This window comes from Triturus cristatus, chromosome 4_2, assembly GCF_964204655.1.
Source record: "Triturus cristatus chromosome 4_2, aTriCri1.1, whole genome shotgun sequence".
In the NCBI taxonomy this organism is placed as follows: domain Eukaryota; kingdom Metazoa; phylum Chordata; class Amphibia; order Caudata; family Salamandridae; genus Triturus; species Triturus cristatus.
The window spans coordinates 46,720,939-46,737,995 of NC_140586.1; the positions used below are offsets into that span (position 1 = coordinate 46,720,939).

A 17,057-nucleotide genomic window follows, 5' to 3' on the forward strand; every position below is an offset into this window, starting at 1 on the left:
GTTTCATAAAGAACAATAGTTCATTTCACACAGATTAATTTAACTTACATTTATTTTTCATTTAAGCTGAATGTTATTGTATATGGTGATAAACTCCCCAAAAGTTATTTCGTTTTTTAGCCACGCCTTTCACCCCGCCCCTCACATTCACTCACCCCGCCCCCATTGCGCACACCTTCACAGCTGCCATGCTTTTGTTAATAATGCACTTCGACCGCTGCTCTAGCCTAGGGCCGCCCCCTTCTTCCGACCTCTCCTCTTCCGCCCTCTTTCTGCCTCTTCAACGCCCTCTCTCCTCCTCTTCCCACCCACACTCGTTTCCTTTTCCGCCCGTCTCTCCGCCCCTTCACCGCCCCCTAGCGTCCTCTTCGCCACCTACTCTCTTCCCTTACCCTCCCACTGCCCTGTACGTTATAATAATAATGCAGAGCACTTAATTGGCACGTATTTCTGACACGTATTGTCAAACTTGAAAAAACAGGAGGGCATGTATTTCCTCCCACAACTCCCTCACCCTCTCCTGGTATCCCATTCGTTTGTCCCTCCCACTCTTGTGCGTCTATCCCTTCTTCTGTTCAGTGCTGACGTGTTATTCCCTAACTGTGGTTTTTTAACCCTGAACAGTCTCTTCAAGCCGTCACCATCTGACCGGTTCCTTGTGGCCCCTTCAGCACCCTCGGGTAAAAAGTCCCCCCTTTTCCGGTGCCCCCCTCCCCTACAGATTACGTCTCCAGATTGCAAGACTCCATCGCTCTATATAACAGAAACAGCAGAACTTTCCACTCACACAGACTGTGAGAATTCACCGCTCCCCAAACCTCTCGATCTAGCGCTCAGAAACCGGATAAGGGTGTCTCTTCTGCTCAGAATGCCCTGCGTAGCGCCACGCAAGTATGCAGAACCCTCAACTCACAATACCTCTCCCCTCAAGAATCCACTCCAGCTTGCAAACCCTCCCCACCCCCCCCAGTTCAAAATGACCCTGCCCACTCAGAGCCCTCTCCAGTTCACAGACCTCTCACAAAGATTACAGAGCCGAGCCCCCTGCCCAAAGGAAGGCACTAACATGCCAATATTTTATGACTGGAAAGAGGGAGATTTGGGAAAAACAAATCGGGGGAATGTATTTTCCCCACTGACATATTGAAGCAGAGGCAATTTCAGGTAGAAGACAGCTAAAATAAAGTCATTTTTGACTTCATAAATCGCGAGTCTCCCTCCTGAATTCGGTCTGTTGGCATGCCATGCTGGGGACACCTGGTTGTTTGAGATTTGGGGGCAGGAGTCACTGAATCCTGTCCCTCAAATCTCAAACAACCACGCATTTCCAGCCACAAGGTCACTGAAGAGTGCCATGTTCCTTACAACTTCAGGTAGGCAGGTGCAACAGAGGTGCCTCGCCTAAGTGTGGCCTGCAGCTACAGTCATCCCTGTGCTGGTGCACAAACAGTCTGCCTTGCAAGACACACAGCATCACAACATGTTACAGAGGCCGTCCATCACCACCCCCTTTTGTACCGCTTTGTTCGCCATAAGTTGGCAGGGTATGCTCAGACGTGAGTCCCTTGCTCACTTTGCCACTGGATTCAAGCAAGCCTGGCTGAAGATGGCTGAAATGCCAGAAACCGGTCTTAGGAAGCTTGTTTCCGGTCCAGGGAAGGCAAGGCTTGGCAGTTCGGGCTGGACTGTTCCCATGAGGCACAGGGTCAGACTGATTTGCATATGGCCATGTCTGAACTGGGGTGGCAGAGTGGGCTAAAGAACGGTGATGGATCAAACCCAGATCTGTTGACTGGGTGTGAGTGTTTGATTGGTTCTGATGCTCCGTCCATCACCACCCCCTTTTGTACCGCTTTGCAAGACACACAGCATCACAACATGTTACAGAGGCAAGTGTGCACTGTCTATTAGAGGATTTGTACTAGACGCGTACCTTCGCAGTTCTAAATCCTGTGCCTAGACAAACCCCAAACATTCCATGCATTGGATGTTTTCTATGCGTGGCTGCGTGCTGCAATGCACAGCACTCAACTTTTTTGGAGAAATTACCACTTTTTCTATTGTTTACACCTGCTTCAAGTAGGCATATTTGACACAAAGCCCAGTGTGTGTGGCTGTCTTAGTAGATTGGGTTTTGTCTCAAAACCTATTGGTTATTTTCACTGATCTGCCCCAGTAACGCTCCCTTGACGCAACGCTGCACAAAGCAGTTTTGGGGCTTGGAAAAGGGAACCTTTTTTGCACTGGATAGTAAGTACCATGCAAAGGCTTTACTTCGCTTGCGCCTGCACAGCGCTTAAGAAAATATGACCTTAGAGAGACAGCCCCCTCACAAATATAGAGGATGTTGTAGTTATCCGAATCACTGAATACAGTCCATAATACTATCAGGAAAATCAGCTAAAAAAATATTAGTGTGTGGGGTGGTTTGACCGTCTGGGGCAAAAAAGTGCTAAGTACTGTGTTAAGCTTTTCTAAGGTCTTGGTAAACCTGCTCTAGCTGACACGGCTAGGTGGAGCGATGTATGACCAAAGTGCCTAGACCTCCCCTGCAGAGCGCTCACTACCCGGTGAAAACCCATGGCATACATCACACACTAAGGGAGGTCTGAAGGTGGCAATATTAGCCCCCCACAAGAATCAAAACAAAGACAACACCCTTCCAACCACACAACCTACACGGTGTAGCATGGAACCCATGCGGGGAAGCACTTCAACACCCTACAAAGTGGGAGTAAGTATATGTAACTGGTACAATACAACATAATACAATACAGCTCTTAGGAAAGCCCTCACCTGACAGACCCTCATTGTTTGTATTACATTTACATTTATATAGCACCCAAATGTCACGTGCTGAAGTGCAGCAACACCAAAACACAGGACAGGGATTTGCTGGAACCCTTTGAGCGCTACATTATTTTACTATGGTGTTTGGTTAACGGTGCAGGCTATGAGTTTCGCCTACTTTGGAAGCGTCTTTGGATTCATGCAATACTAATGGAATAGACTCCTCGTGTTCACGGATTGCGCTCACACCTGAAGTGAAATGAAGCAGGCTGAGAGAAAGGGGTGCAGGTGGTCTGGCCACCCATCCCTGGCGGGTGAAGGGATCACCTTCTTGAATGAGGCCAACAACCTATTGGAGTGCTCTTGTTAAGGGCGGTGAAGATAGATGGTGTAAGGAGTCCATGGTGTGATTTTATGTGGATCTCCTTGGAGCTCCGTAACATAAATAAAGTAAAACTCGAGTCCACTGGGGGGCGGCCGAGGAGCAATCCACAAAAGAACCATTGGTTGCAGGCAGGGTAAAACACGGCATAGAGATCACACAGGAGAAGGAGAGAAGCAAATCAAGGAAGCACTGTTTATATGCAGAGCCCACCCAGAGTGTCTCAGAATCCACCCACAAGCATGCACTAGTTACAGCCAGCCAGGGAAAAGCTCTAGAATTCAACCAGGAGCAACTCAAATGAATGCACTGAGGCCACCATGGTACAGGATCTGTAGAGTCTACCCAGGAACGAAAGAAGAGCGTCCTAAAAGGCAGCACGGGTCCCAAGGTCAAGAACAGGTGTGCAGGCCCACAAACAAATGACACCCAGACAACCCGCACAGGTAGAGAGACACATGCATCAAAACACAAATGGAGGAAACTAGGCCCTAATATCCAGCTACTATCAGGCACATTCAGCCTTATATCACCTACAATTAACAGCGCCAGGTAGATTTCATTATTTACTCGCTACGGTTAATGCTATATAGAGTTTGTCTAGGAGCAACATAGCAACAACCCTCAAGTATGCGCTGTTGCAGGCGGTCAGGGTATACAGGGTACGTGCTCTCTGTGGTCCATCAGCTGTGACAGCAGAGCAACGCACAGAGACCCACTGGTTACAGGCCACCATGGTAAATGCTCTACAGAGGCAATCCAGGAGTGAGAGGCACAGCCTCCAGAAATGCACTCACTACAGGCAGTCAGGGTAAAAATGCGCCACGGAGTTCACCCGCGAGCGCCAGAGGAACAATCCACGGGAATACAAGGGTTGTAGGCAGCTGCAAGGCTAAATGCTCAAGTCCAACCAAAAGTGACCAGTTGGAACCCACATAGCGGTCATCTGGTGCTCCCAGAAGTAATAGTGTAGGAAGTCAGGTAATACTGTGGAGGGAATATAATTCAAAGGCTAGATGAAGGAGAGAATGGGCTTTTGGGAAGATAAGGTCAAAAGTATGGTTCTGGACCTAGGCCCTCTCTGTCCCAAATAGGGACGATGCCTCAGGAAGATACCCATAAGCCCGTAATTCTCTTTTTTAGTGGCTTGCAGTAGTCGCTCTGGAGAAGAGTAGTCTCGGAAGGAGGGTCAAGCCATCCAATTACCCAGCCTTAGGCCTATGAGCTCCAAGAAAGCTTTGGAGGAGAGGAATCAAACCCCGCAAGGATAGGACCAAGAATTACAAGTAACAGGAAATACATGAATGGGTGGCAGGAAGAGAAGGGCCAGGTTAGCTTAGAGACAGAAATAATCAAACCCAACGCACTGCAGCAGTTAAGTGTGTGAGGACAAAACATTTTAAGATTGCAGGTGAACAGTGGGAAAATGTTTTAAGCATTTATTACTTCATGCACAGATCACAAACAAAAGGTCACCAATATGCCTCATATCAATATCAAAACAAAAAATACACTGTCACACTGCGATCAGTTTCCTTGGTCGCCTTACCCCAATGGGCACACCATCAACTCATAAACAAGGAAAGGGGCCTCATAATTTCATCCCCATAGATTGCTCACAGGGCGCCAGGCACCGGAGACTCTCCTTTGGATAATTCCAAATCACAGACATATGCCAAGAGAACACAAAGCACCAAATGGCTAAGGAATTGGTGGAGTTTGCACTGCACAAAATATGTGCAACAAAAACAGACAGATCAGAAAATATATCAATATCTACGTTTTGACTAACATTTAATGAGACGCGGGGCAGAGTTACTTGTGAATCTGTAAACATACATTTGAGAGACAGTCCCCACTACTCCAGCAGGTTTCTAGAAGCCCAAGAGGGCAGGGGTGCTTGGTTGGAAGCAGGAATCTTGGTGGCAGCTCTTTGAGACTCTCCATGAAATGTCACCTACCAGTTTACTACTTATGAACAAACAGGAAATTCTCCCCGGGGCCTGGGTATTTTAAGTGTTCAGAAAACCAGGGCATGAGTTTTTGAATGGTTTAGAAAACATTTCAGCATGTCTCTACTGATAAAATTGCATTACAGACCAATGACTATGTATGGAGACAAAGCTCCCCTGGTACTATACTGCTAATAATGGTCAATGGGGAAAGGTTCACTGGAAAGTATCAGAGAAGCAGCCCTTATGGTACAGGATGTGCCGCAGTCCAGCCAAGAGAGGTAAAGAGCTCTGGGGCACCTGGGCCTGTTCCGCGCAGTGCTTTTAAATGGGCAGGTACTGAGTCCCAGAGGGCAGGTGCCTGCACAACTGCCACATTCTTGTTGTCCAAGTGTCAGCAGCCACAGCATTAGGAAACAGTCAGGTGTACAAATGCCACTAAATTCATTAGGAGTGACTATCCAACCAGACAGTGCACAGCAACTAAACAGACCCTACCCCAATTCTTTCTTTATATCCCACACCGTCGTACAGGGCTCTCTTGGTTTGTAGATAGGTCTGTGCTTTATAAATACTCTTATACACTAAGGAGTGGTTAAAGGGTACGATGACCCCTGCATTGGGCGTGCCCAGGTTGGTGGCGCACCGTCACAGCAGTGTATGTTGTCCTATAGAACCAGAGCAATGTCTTGACTTGAGCTTCGCAAATGGTGGTCGGGATGGGGAGGGCTTGTGGAGTCAAATTGACCGTAATGTTATTTCAGCTCCTCTGTACAGAACTTCCAAGGTAGAGCCTTGCTCGCAAAGACGACTCGGAGTCTTGAGGCGTGCTCTATGTCCAAACGCTTATCGTCGTTTAATTTATATCTGGATTACGGGGTACACGTGGCTGGGGTCTCCAAGGACACATCACCATGCAATGAGATTCCTTCTCACCTACTGCCGTTACTTTGCCTTTTATGGTCACACTCGAGAGTGGCATGCAGTTATTGCTGAATTCCAAGTTGTATACCGATAACGCCTTTCAGGCTTTTGCTGCCGAGTCTGGTTTCTGGAGTATTGAAGAGTCTCTCTGACCGGTTTTACAAGTTGAAGAAAGTACTTATGCTTGGTAAAACCAAGGCCAAAGTCTATGGTTAAGAAGATGGGCATGCTCCAAGTGACCTCCACACCACTCATCAGATGCAGTGGGCAACCTTGGCCGTGTGCAATAATGGGTCAAGCTCAATAAGAGGACCAACTAATAATTGCTATGTTTTGACAGGATAGTTTTTCCAAAGATTTCGGTCCCAGCTGCTATTGGTGGGATATGACCTTGTGACCAGCGCGCAACAATCTTGTGTGAAGCATTGACCAATCATGCTTTACCAACTTCAGCGTAACTTGAATCCTGAAAGAATCAGACTGGTACCTTTGAACATGGACCAATCAAAGTTTGTAGCTAGAACCCCCCAAAACTCAGGACGTTTGTGAGCGAGACCACCCGTTCTCCATCTGTGAGCTTGTCAACCAGATCCTCCTCCCAACTATCTGTGAGAGCCTTGCACATGTTTGTGACCGTGCACATTCCCCGCCCCTTGTTTATAGGATTAGTAGTGATTGGTCTGTCGCATGCGCAGTGTGCACCTGCTCCCATGTCTCGGCTATGGCCTAGCCAATAGCTGCGTGCATCAAGAACTGTTCAGGGGGAGGATATACTCTTCATTTCCTCAAACATCCTAAGAAGCCAGAGACATACGGTTGTCCCACCTGCAAAACTCTCGCCCGCTTCACTGCACGACTCAACACCTCCTTCACTTTGGTAGGGGACAGCAGGGACCGTAGAGAGATCTCTAGTGCACATCCCATGTGTTGCCTAGTTCTTTGCAGGTTATCTGCACCAACAATATCTAGCGGTTTTGGGGAGCAGAGCAGCCGGGAGGGAGTGACTCTGCATACTTAAGAAAAAATCAGTTCTACGGGTATCTCCCACTGCCCCCTGTATTGATTGGGCCTCTGGAGAGCCTCCAGGGTCCAACCATGGGACCGTCCAGTGGAGCTGTGCCACCAGGTAGTATATTTCAAAATTGTGGGCACCGAGCCCCACTTCCTCAATTAGGAGATAAAGCTTTGTTAACACCACTTCACACCTACCCGAACCCTAGATCATGTCCGTCAGATTCGTATTCAGTAGTCAGTGCTTTGAAGAAGCAGCCAGCGAGAGGGACTAGGCTGGAGGAGAACAGGTACAGTAGTTGCGGAAGAAATTTATTTTCGCAGCAGCTACTCTACTGATCGGAGTAAGACAAAGTTTCCTCCAGAAACGTAGTGATCTTCTCACAGATGCTGGGCCCCTAGTTAGATTCCCTGTCACAAAATCATCCTGTTGGCTATAAACAGGCACCCCCAGATACTTGAATGAATGGATCCCCACTTTCAACCCAGAAGTGTCTTGAGTAGGAATGACCCGAGATACAGGATTTAGATCTGTTGAGCTTGAGCCCAGAGGCCATGCCATACTCTTCAAGATGCAGCAACAACATTGGTAGACTAACTTGAATGTTACAGGCATATAGCAGGACGTCGTCTGCATACAACTACACTGCATGTGCGTGTCCCTGCAGTACAGCTCCTTGTTCCTCCCCCAGTCTGCGTGCATGTCTGGCAAACAGCTCCATCACTAATGAAAAACATAGATGGGGCCCAAACCTGAGGCATGCCTATGCTAACTGGGGCGTGACCGGATACAACTCTCCACTACTTAACCCCCGCTGTGGGGTCTGCATAAAGCAAACGGATATCCACAATATCTCCTTACCAGAGCCTATAGCCTCAAGTGCATGAAAAGGTAGTTTCAGTTTAAAATATCAAATTACTTATCATTGGGGACCACAGATGCCCACCTTCGATGGGAATTCCATTTATGACGTGAAACAGTCCGCAAGGCTCGGCCTGTGCTCTCCCCCCCGCAAGGGTCCACACTGGGCCAAATGTCCCAAGTAAGGAATAACCACCCGAATCCTAGCTGGGATGCAGATGAAAGCTGAAGTTATAAAGATGTTCTGTTGTAAATGAATTGTTATATGCTGCACCGGTGGCCAGGGTCGCAATGTATCAATGCAATAAATAAATAAATTAGCCAATATGTGCTTATCTTCCCGCTTCCACCACATTTCATTTTTAATCCGATTTCATCCTTTTCAGGGGATTACCAACTGAGAATCTGTACAGCACAGACGAGCCCTGGTGCCAGTCACTCATGGATCTCTACTGACCAAACAAGGAAACATCAGCAGTTTGCTGTAGCCAACATGGAGAACAAACGCTTTTCCCTTTTGATCTCCATCATAAATCAGGAAGAAGGGCTGTATAGAAAATAATAGTTTGGCCCTCCTATATTTTACAAGTACAGCCCGTGTTTCCATTGTCTCTGCTGTTAAATGCAGCTGTGGCCATGTCAACACTCTGTAAGAGTGATGGTCGCCACAGTTTATGCTTGCCTTGATATGCAGCCAAATATACTAGACAGTATAAATCACACACAACTGAGGGGAAGAGGAAAAACTCCTACATCAGCCTCCACTGCAAATATCAAAACACACAAAAGAGAAGTAGGAGTATTTGCAATCAAGCTATTATGTCCGGTGACATACATTGTTTGTTTAAAACTGCCCTCACCACAAATTGTGGTATGCCTCATCATAGGGCTTGCGGCGTGCGGAGAGCAGTACATGGACAGCGGCCTCACCTTGACGAATGTTTGTCTACAGGAAGCTGCCATCGCTCCCGTGCTTTTTCGAGCTGCAACAACTGTGAAACTCAGTATTACCGCAGTGTGTCTAAGCAGCTTTAGACCGGAATGAGTCTATCCTCAACCTACTAAAGTAAGGCAGGAAAGGAGGGTAATATAAAGGGGATCTTAGGTCCTATTAAAAGCCGTAAGGGCCCGGGAAGGGCAACATCAAATCGGCTGAAACACGTTGACAGATATGCAAGGAGGAGGGGTGCAGGGCTACTAATAATTGCCGTCACCACCATCCTATATTTATTTTAATCCTCGCTGGGAAGTCCGGGAATAAAGTATATAGGTGGCTATTCCTGAGCCAGTTTTAAATTCTATGTTCTGCACTTATATTTCTTTTTTGATCGCTCAAATTTTATGTTTGTATTGTCTTCCCCCTCCCGTTTTCTCCACCCCAGGCGTTGGTCTGCGCGGGGAGTTGTTTAGCAAGCCCTATGATGAAGCATGCCACAATTTGTGGGTGAGGGCAGTTTTAAACAAACAACGCGTGCCACCGAACATAATACTGATTGCAAATACTCCTACTTCTCATTTGAGTGTTTTGATACTAGAGAGTATATCAGGCTGCATGCAAATACTCCTACTTCTCATTTGAGTGTTTTGATACTAGAGAGTATATCAGGCTGCATATCAAATTATGAATCTAGCAAATTATGTTCTGACAATAAATACAAACAGAAACTCCAGCCACATTGAAAATAAAAAAAAAAAAGCAAAGTTCATGTAAGTCATTACAACATATTATTTTTGTCTGTATTGAGGTGAATTGGTTATTGTCGATGTTGTTAAGGTAGGGTAAAGAGTTTAGTTATGGGTTAGGTTTAGAGTTACGGTGAGAGTTATAGATAAGGTAAAGTTGAACAGGGATGGTTAGAGTTAGGGTCAGGTTTAAAAGGTATTTAGACAAAATATCGAGTTTGAACTATTGCGTTGCTGAAATATCGGTGGGGGAAATTGTGATAAAAATATCATGATGCAGAAATATTGTTGTCAAGAATATTGATTTTTTAGATAAGTAATCTCAAAAATCTTTAATATAGTTGTCAACATTTCTTGGGGGAATTATCTTCATATTTTAGCTCATATATTTATTTTATGTGTAATTGTATAATTGTTAATATTTTTAAATATAGTTTGTAATTTTAAGTGATTCATAATTTTGTATTTAATTGCTAATAGTAATTTATAGTGTTGCAGCTGGTTGCTAGGTTCGTAGGGGTATGGGGTGGGAAGTTATTTAAGTATAATTATTTAACAATTAATGTACAATGTATTATCTAATTCATTAATGATTATGTAAATTGTGTAATAATTATATTTTGAACTTATATATTAGGTGCGGGTTGATGAGTTTGTAGGGGTATAGGATGAGAAGTTAATTGAGTATTAATTGATTCACAATTAATTTTTATTTTTAATTATCTAATATATTATGAAATATGCAAATTGTGTAATAATTATATTTTTGTGTTATATATTAGGTGCAGGTATGTGGGTTTGTAGAGGTAAAGGATGGAAAGTTAATCAAGTAATAATTAATTATTCATTTATAATAATTATTTAATTGATTAATAATTATGTAAATGATGTATACATTAATATCTTTTTAGTTATATATTAGGTGTGGGTGGCTGGGTTTTTAGGGGCATAGGGTGGGAAGTTATTAAAGTAACATTGAATAATACTGAATAATAATAATGTATTCATAATTATTTGATAGATTATTCATTGTTTTTATTGTGTTCTACTTATTTATTTCAGTCCCCTTTAAAGAGTGGACTGCTGGGTTTGTGGTGGTATTGTGTGAGAAGATAATTAAGTATTAAATATTTTTTATTGATAATTAATTATTACATTGTTTAATAATCATGTAAAAAATGTTTACTTGTTAATTTTTAGATATGTTAAGTTTGGGGTAATTAATAATTTTCCCCTACTGTTGCATAGTCTTGAGAGGGAATAGAAAATGTAACACCTCCAATGTCCAATGCTTTCCCTACTGTTGCACGGATTGAAGTGGGAATAGTCCATTTTTACCCCTCCGACGCCCAACGCTTTCCTTACAGTTGCACAGACTGGAGTGGGAATAGTAAATTTTACCCCTCCGAAGTCAAAACGCTTTTCCTACTGTTGCACAGACTGGAATGGGAATAGTATATTTAATCCCTCCTAAGTCCAACACTTTCCCTACTGTTGCACAGACTGGTGGGGGAATAGCAAATGTTACCCCACCGAAGTGAAACGCTTTCCCTGCTGATGCACAGACGGGAGTGGGAATAGTACATTTTACCCCTCCGAAGTCCAAAGCTTTCCCTACCCTACTATATATTTAAAAACAACATTTCTGTATATTTCCCAATGGTGTTAGTGTAAAACTATATTTTATTTAGATATTTTTGTACCCAGATTTGTGACTGGGGGTGTGTGTCTGAAAAGTTTCAGTGCTCCGTTCATCATCTCCTTGTGTTTACTTTGTTCGCCCTAAATTGGCAGGGTATGCCCAAACATGGGTGCCTTGCTTACTTTGCCACTGGATTCAAGGTAGCCTGGCTGATGAGAGGTGTTACCCCGAAACCGGTCGCAGGATACTTGTTTCCAGTCCAGGGAAGACCTGGCTTGGCAGTTCGGGCTGGACTGTTCCCATGAGGCACAGGGTCAAAACTGATTTGAATGTGGCTGGGTCTGAACTGGGGTAGCAAAGTGAGCTAAAGAACGATGATTGATTAAACCCAGATCTGTGACTGGGGGCGAGTGTCTGAAAAGTTTCAGTGCTCAGTCCATCATCTCCTTGTGTTTGCTTTGATATTTTTGTAATCACTATATTTTTGGTCACAATGTTGTTGGTTCCAATATTATGTCAGTGATCCGGTTTAGGAATCAGGTTAGGGTCAGAGTATGGTTGAGGTTTCAGGTAAGGGTTACAGTAGGGTTCGAGCTAAGGTTAGTCTTTGGGTTAAGTTAATGACTAGACTATAGTTATAGATTACAGTTAAAGTCGGTGTAGGGTATGGGCTCAGGGCCCAGTGAGGTTGGCTCAGACTGCCGACTCTTTGAGCTCTTCTGCTGTGGGGGTGTGTACCCCATTATCTGTGAGATATGAGGTGGCACTTCATCTGTACTCTTCATGGTTGTTGGAAGTCCATGAAAACTGCAGTTTTGCGTCTGTGTTTATGTTGACGCCAGAAATGCGATACGCTTCAGATTTTGCACTCAAATCAAACTCAGCTGAGATCTACGGAGAGGCAAAGCAACTTATCAAGCTTTTTGATGAGAACCACAGCTTAATAACAAGGACTGTGGTTGTGTTTAATCTGTAGTAATTACAAGAGGTAGCTGTGATATCCCAAACGCACTGCCATAAGTGGCACATTGTTACTTCAGTTATCCATGCAGCGACTTCCTAGACGCAAACACTGGAGCCTTCAAAGGCCTCCACCAACTACCAACCCACAGAGGCAGTCCCACCTCAAAAGCGAACATACCGGGGAGGGGAGGTGTTACTCACCCCAGGTTAGTCAGGGACCTCGACAGATAAGCTCACAGAGCAGACATCCCACCATTCCATATCTCACAAGGGCCAGGCAACCCATGCCAGAGTTTACAAGGCTGCGGGGCTTTTGCACGTAAGCTCACAGGAGCCAAGCGCATGAACACACAAGACAAAACTATGACCGCTTGCCAGGCCTGGAGCAGCCTCTCTTCCTTAAATCAACAGAGAGCTTCTCCTTGGCAGGAGCAGCCAGGCAGGTGCAATTTCACACATCACCAAACATCTCACCGTATAATGGATGTGCAGCGTGTCGCCCCAGGTAGAGGTCTCCGGGCAGGAGTCTGGTTTCACCTGTGAGGGAAAGAGGTGAGACATTAGAGGGGAGCAGTGATCCCCGGGGTGAGGGGCACTGGTCCAGGCATGGGGAGGGTAGTGCTACAGGTGTGTATCAGGGCTTTGAACAGGTTGAAGTGCTCGCGTGGGGATCTGGGGCCAATGGAAAAAGGTAGAGGAGGCAATGGGACAAGTGTGGGTTGGGAGCAGTAGTACAGGTATGGACGTTTCAGTGCCACAGTGAGCGGGGTGCAGTGCTACAGGTGTGGGTAAGGGAGGTGCTATCAGTGCAGGAAGTGGCAGTGGGATTTGGGGGGAGGGAGGGGGAGCGGACACTGCCATGGTGTGTGTGTGTGGTTGGGACAGGGAGGCCCTTCAGTGCCAGTGCCACAGGAGACGATGGTGAGCAGTGTCACAGGTGTGTTTGATGGGAAGTGCTACAAGTGTAAGTGAGGACAGTGCAGTAGATGTTAAATGGAAGTCACTGCCACGGGTATGGCGGGGTTTTTGGTACATGTGTAGATGGTTCTTTTGCTGCAGGAGTGGAGGGAGCCGTACTACACGTATGGATTAGGGAATCAGTTGTACAGTTGTGGGTCAGTATGTCCGTCCTCTACGTGTAGATAGAGTGGTGGTGCCACAGGTATGTATGGTGGTGAGCCGTGCCACAGGAGTTGCTGGGTCGTACTACACATTTAGCCCAGTAGTAAATGTGTAGATCGGTAGACAGTGCTCGAGGTGTGCATGGTGGGCAGAGCCTAAGGTGTGTGTTTGGGCAGTATTTATGGTGGGCTGTACCACATGGGTGGTGGGAGCAATGCTGCGGGTGTAGATCACAGGGCAGATCCACAGGTGTGTATGGTTGGCAGTGCTCACTTGGGCAGGGGTGGGCAGTGCTACAAGTGTAGGTCAGAGGGCAGTCCTACGGGTGAACATGGTGGGCAGTTGCTTCAAATGAAGATGCAGGAAGTGCTGCTGGCGTAGGTCGGGGGCTGCAGTTGTACAGCTAAGGATCCCAGCCTTACAGGACAACAGCTGGCAGTCAAGGTGCAGTGCCACCCTTGTAGGTTAGGGCGGGGGTTCACAAGTTTAAATAGAGGTAAGTGCACAGTTACTCACGGTGGTCAGTGTCGTAGGTGTAAACCGGTGACAGTGCTACAGCCTTGCGTGGGGAAGTACAACAGGCGCCCATCAAGATGTGCAGTTCTCTGGCTGAGGATCCCAGGCAGGGCAACAGCTGTCAGCCGGAGGGGATGAAGTTTTGCAAGTGTGGGTTGGAAATGAGTAGATGGAGCAGTGTTACGGCAGCGTATCTGGCGCAGTCACAGCGGAGGGGGCAGGTGCAGCGCTACATGTGTTGAGAAGGGTCTTTCTGTGTACTGGGGCCGCAGACTTTTCACTCACCTTGGTCTCGATGAGAAGTTCGGCCTGAGTTTCCTCCTCGCTCTGTGCTCGGGCCTGCGGCGCACACAGGAGCAACAACAGGAGAAGCCCCCGAGAGGCGAGAGACAGGAGGTGAGGCATGGTGGCGCGTGAGGGCAGAAAGAGGGAGATACAGATGCCGTGAAGGAGTAAACTGCCCATCGGGGAGGAGGTAGAAGAGGGGAGGTCTGTCTGTGAGTGGGAGGGGAAGAAATACCCCTACAACCGCGGCCATGCTACAGCGTAAGGGACACGCCCACAGCTCGGGCCCGCCCAGAGGCAGGGCCTGCCTACACCCAGGGGCCGCCCACAGCCTGCTCCACGCCCACAGCCAAGGCTCCGCCCACAGCCGCAGGTACTGTTACTGTCACGCCAATATCTGCCCCCCCCTGCTAGGGACACGCCAGCAGTACCCAAACAACCCCCCTTTCCTTTGTAAACACCAATCAAAAGCAAACGACAGAATGGTTATTTTTCAACACAACTGGAATAGACTGCACAGGAGCCGGCAGAAATACTAGAATATACAGAAGGAACACAAAAGGACAAAGTGGGCTTTTGGCATGGGCGAGCTGGGCCCAAGCCCAGGGCCCCAACCTTCAGAGGAGCGCACTGACTTGCCTGCATGAAGGTTGTGCATGCAGGTGTCTGTCTCTGCCCCGGCTCTAGGGATTCTGCCTAAACTGCTTAGAAACTTTTTTCTTTAAATATCCTGCAGGCACCGCGTTTAGCACCTATTAAGTTCCAAAATTCCCCTTCCATCTACCTCCCACACCCTGCCATCCCACAAATCCACACCCAGGGCGCAACTAGACCCGAACTTCGGGGGCAGGAGGGAACCTAATACTAAACAGTGTTGTTTGGGCTACCATTTCACACTCTGGCGGCCGAGACAGTATTCGAATACATGTTTGGAAGGCCTAAAGGGCTTGGTTTAATGCACGAATTCGTGGGAAAGAGACATATGTCTATGCATGTTCTTTCTTGCAGTAGCACATTAAAACCAGATCTTTTTTATTTGCCAATGCATTCCCCTGAGACACCAAGCACTGCTGGAGCTCAGAGAGTGTTCACCAGGCCTGCGAGCATTGGATGTTGCCAAATAATTTCCCAAATATGCAGATTTCAACGAAATTGCTGTTTCCAGCTCCAACAGATGAAAATAATACAGCCAAACAAAGTGCCACATAATTTGCATTTTTTGTCGTATAATTTTGATAACCTTGGTCATCCAAGCTGTATAATCATAGTAGCCTGGACAATGTAAAACCTTTGCACATTGGCGACAAAATCTGTATCGCACACGCAACTGTGTAATACTTTCCAGATTTTAAGGTGTCTTAAAAATATGTGGGTTTAATACCACTGCTTTTTGTGCAATAAAACCAGCAAAACATGTAATCCATGCATTTTTAGGTCTCGCCTAGCTATTGTGTTTACGCAATCGCTATGCGAGACTCTAGTAAGAGGAGCATTTCAAAGTGCTCCCAAAAGTGGATTGCATGGCGAGCACGCGCACAATCACGCGCATCGTGCCGCCATGCAATCCGTTTGGGGAAGAGCTTCAGCCCACTGGCGCGTGCACGTGTAGCCACAGCCTCGGCATCATACTTCAAAGGGTCCGCTCCCCCGCCTGGAATACGCTTCCCCGCCCCGCCACAGCATGCCGAGAGATTGTTTCCTCATGGCGCCTCTCACAACTGTCCCTCCCCCACCACAGGGCTAGCCTCACGGACGCATTGCCATCCATCGATTTCACTTTCATGCCCGTGTTCTCTTTGCCTTTCAGCACACAGCCCGCCCTCCCCCCTCCGTGTTTTCTTGCAGCTTTGCCCAGATCTGAGTCTCAAACAACCAAAATAATAAGTTTGCCCTGCACGCTTTCTGCGCTTATAAAGTTAACATATGCCGCGCTCATTCCCTTTTCATCCTTCTAAGGTCGATAACATTAGCTCCATTAATTCTGCGTCTAAGGATTTAAATAACCATATGTTTTCTTGCAACTTTAGGCACTTCACACACACAGCCCCACTGCTCACACACACAGGCATCAAGGCAGCAACAGAATGCTCTGAGCCCCACCAGTGTTTGCCACACACTCATGCCTCTCGCATCTCGTGTTTTCTTCCAGCTTTGGCCCGTGTTCTCTTTGCCTTTCAGCACTCAGCTTCCCCGTAACCACCATTTAACGACCATCCTGCCACACTCATTGCATTTTCATCCTCGCTTTCACTTTCATGCCTGTGTTCTCTTTGCCTTTCAGCACTCAGCTTCCCCGTAACCACCATTTAACTAACATCCTGCCACACTCATTCCATTTTCATCCTCGCTTTCACTTTCATGCCCGTGTTCTCTTTGCCTTTCAGCACACAGCTTCTCCGTAGCCACCATTTAACGACCATCCTGCCACACTCATTCCATTTTCATCCTCGCTTTCACTTTCATGCCCGTGTTCTCTTTGCCTTTCAGCACACAGCTTCTCCGTAGCCACCATTTAACGACCATCCTGCCGTAAACACAATTTATCTACCATCCTTTTAGTTAAAATAAAAGAATTGCCTCTAAGGGTTTAAGGAACCATAGAAATACAAGGCAAGGCAGCAACAGAACGCTCTGAGCCCCACCAGTGTTTGCCACACACACATGCCTCTCGCCTATCTCTCCCCCGCCCTCCCCCCTCCGTGTTTTCTTGCAGCTTTGCCCAGATCTGAGTCTCAAACAACCAAAATAATAAGTTTGCCCTGCACGCTTTCTGTGCTTACAAAGTTAACGTATGCCGCGCTCATTCCCTTTTCATCCTTCTAAGGTCGATAACATTAGCTCCATTAATTCTGTGTCTAAGGATTTAAATAACCATATGTTTTCTTGCAACTTTAGGCACTTCACACACACAGCCCCACTGCTCAC

At 46.6% G+C, this 17,057-nt stretch overlaps 1 protein-coding gene across 1 annotated transcript in view; it reads right to left on the reverse strand.

The window, feature by feature from the left end:
• FKBP11 (FKBP prolyl isomerase 11) overlaps positions 1 to 14,409 on the reverse strand; it is a 64,929-nt gene extending 50,520 nt beyond the window's left edge. The window contains exons 1-2 of the mRNA XM_085600403.1: positions 14,133 to 14,409; positions 12,684 to 12,746 (exon numbers count right to left, since the gene is read on the reverse strand). Of these exons, the coding sequence (XP_085456529.1) occupies positions 12,684 to 12,746; positions 14,133 to 14,312 (243 nt within the window). The 5' untranslated portion in view covers positions 14,313 to 14,409. The remainder of the gene's footprint in view (positions 1 to 12,683; positions 12,747 to 14,132) is intronic.
• Positions 14,410 to 17,057: the final 2,648 nt, after the last annotated feature.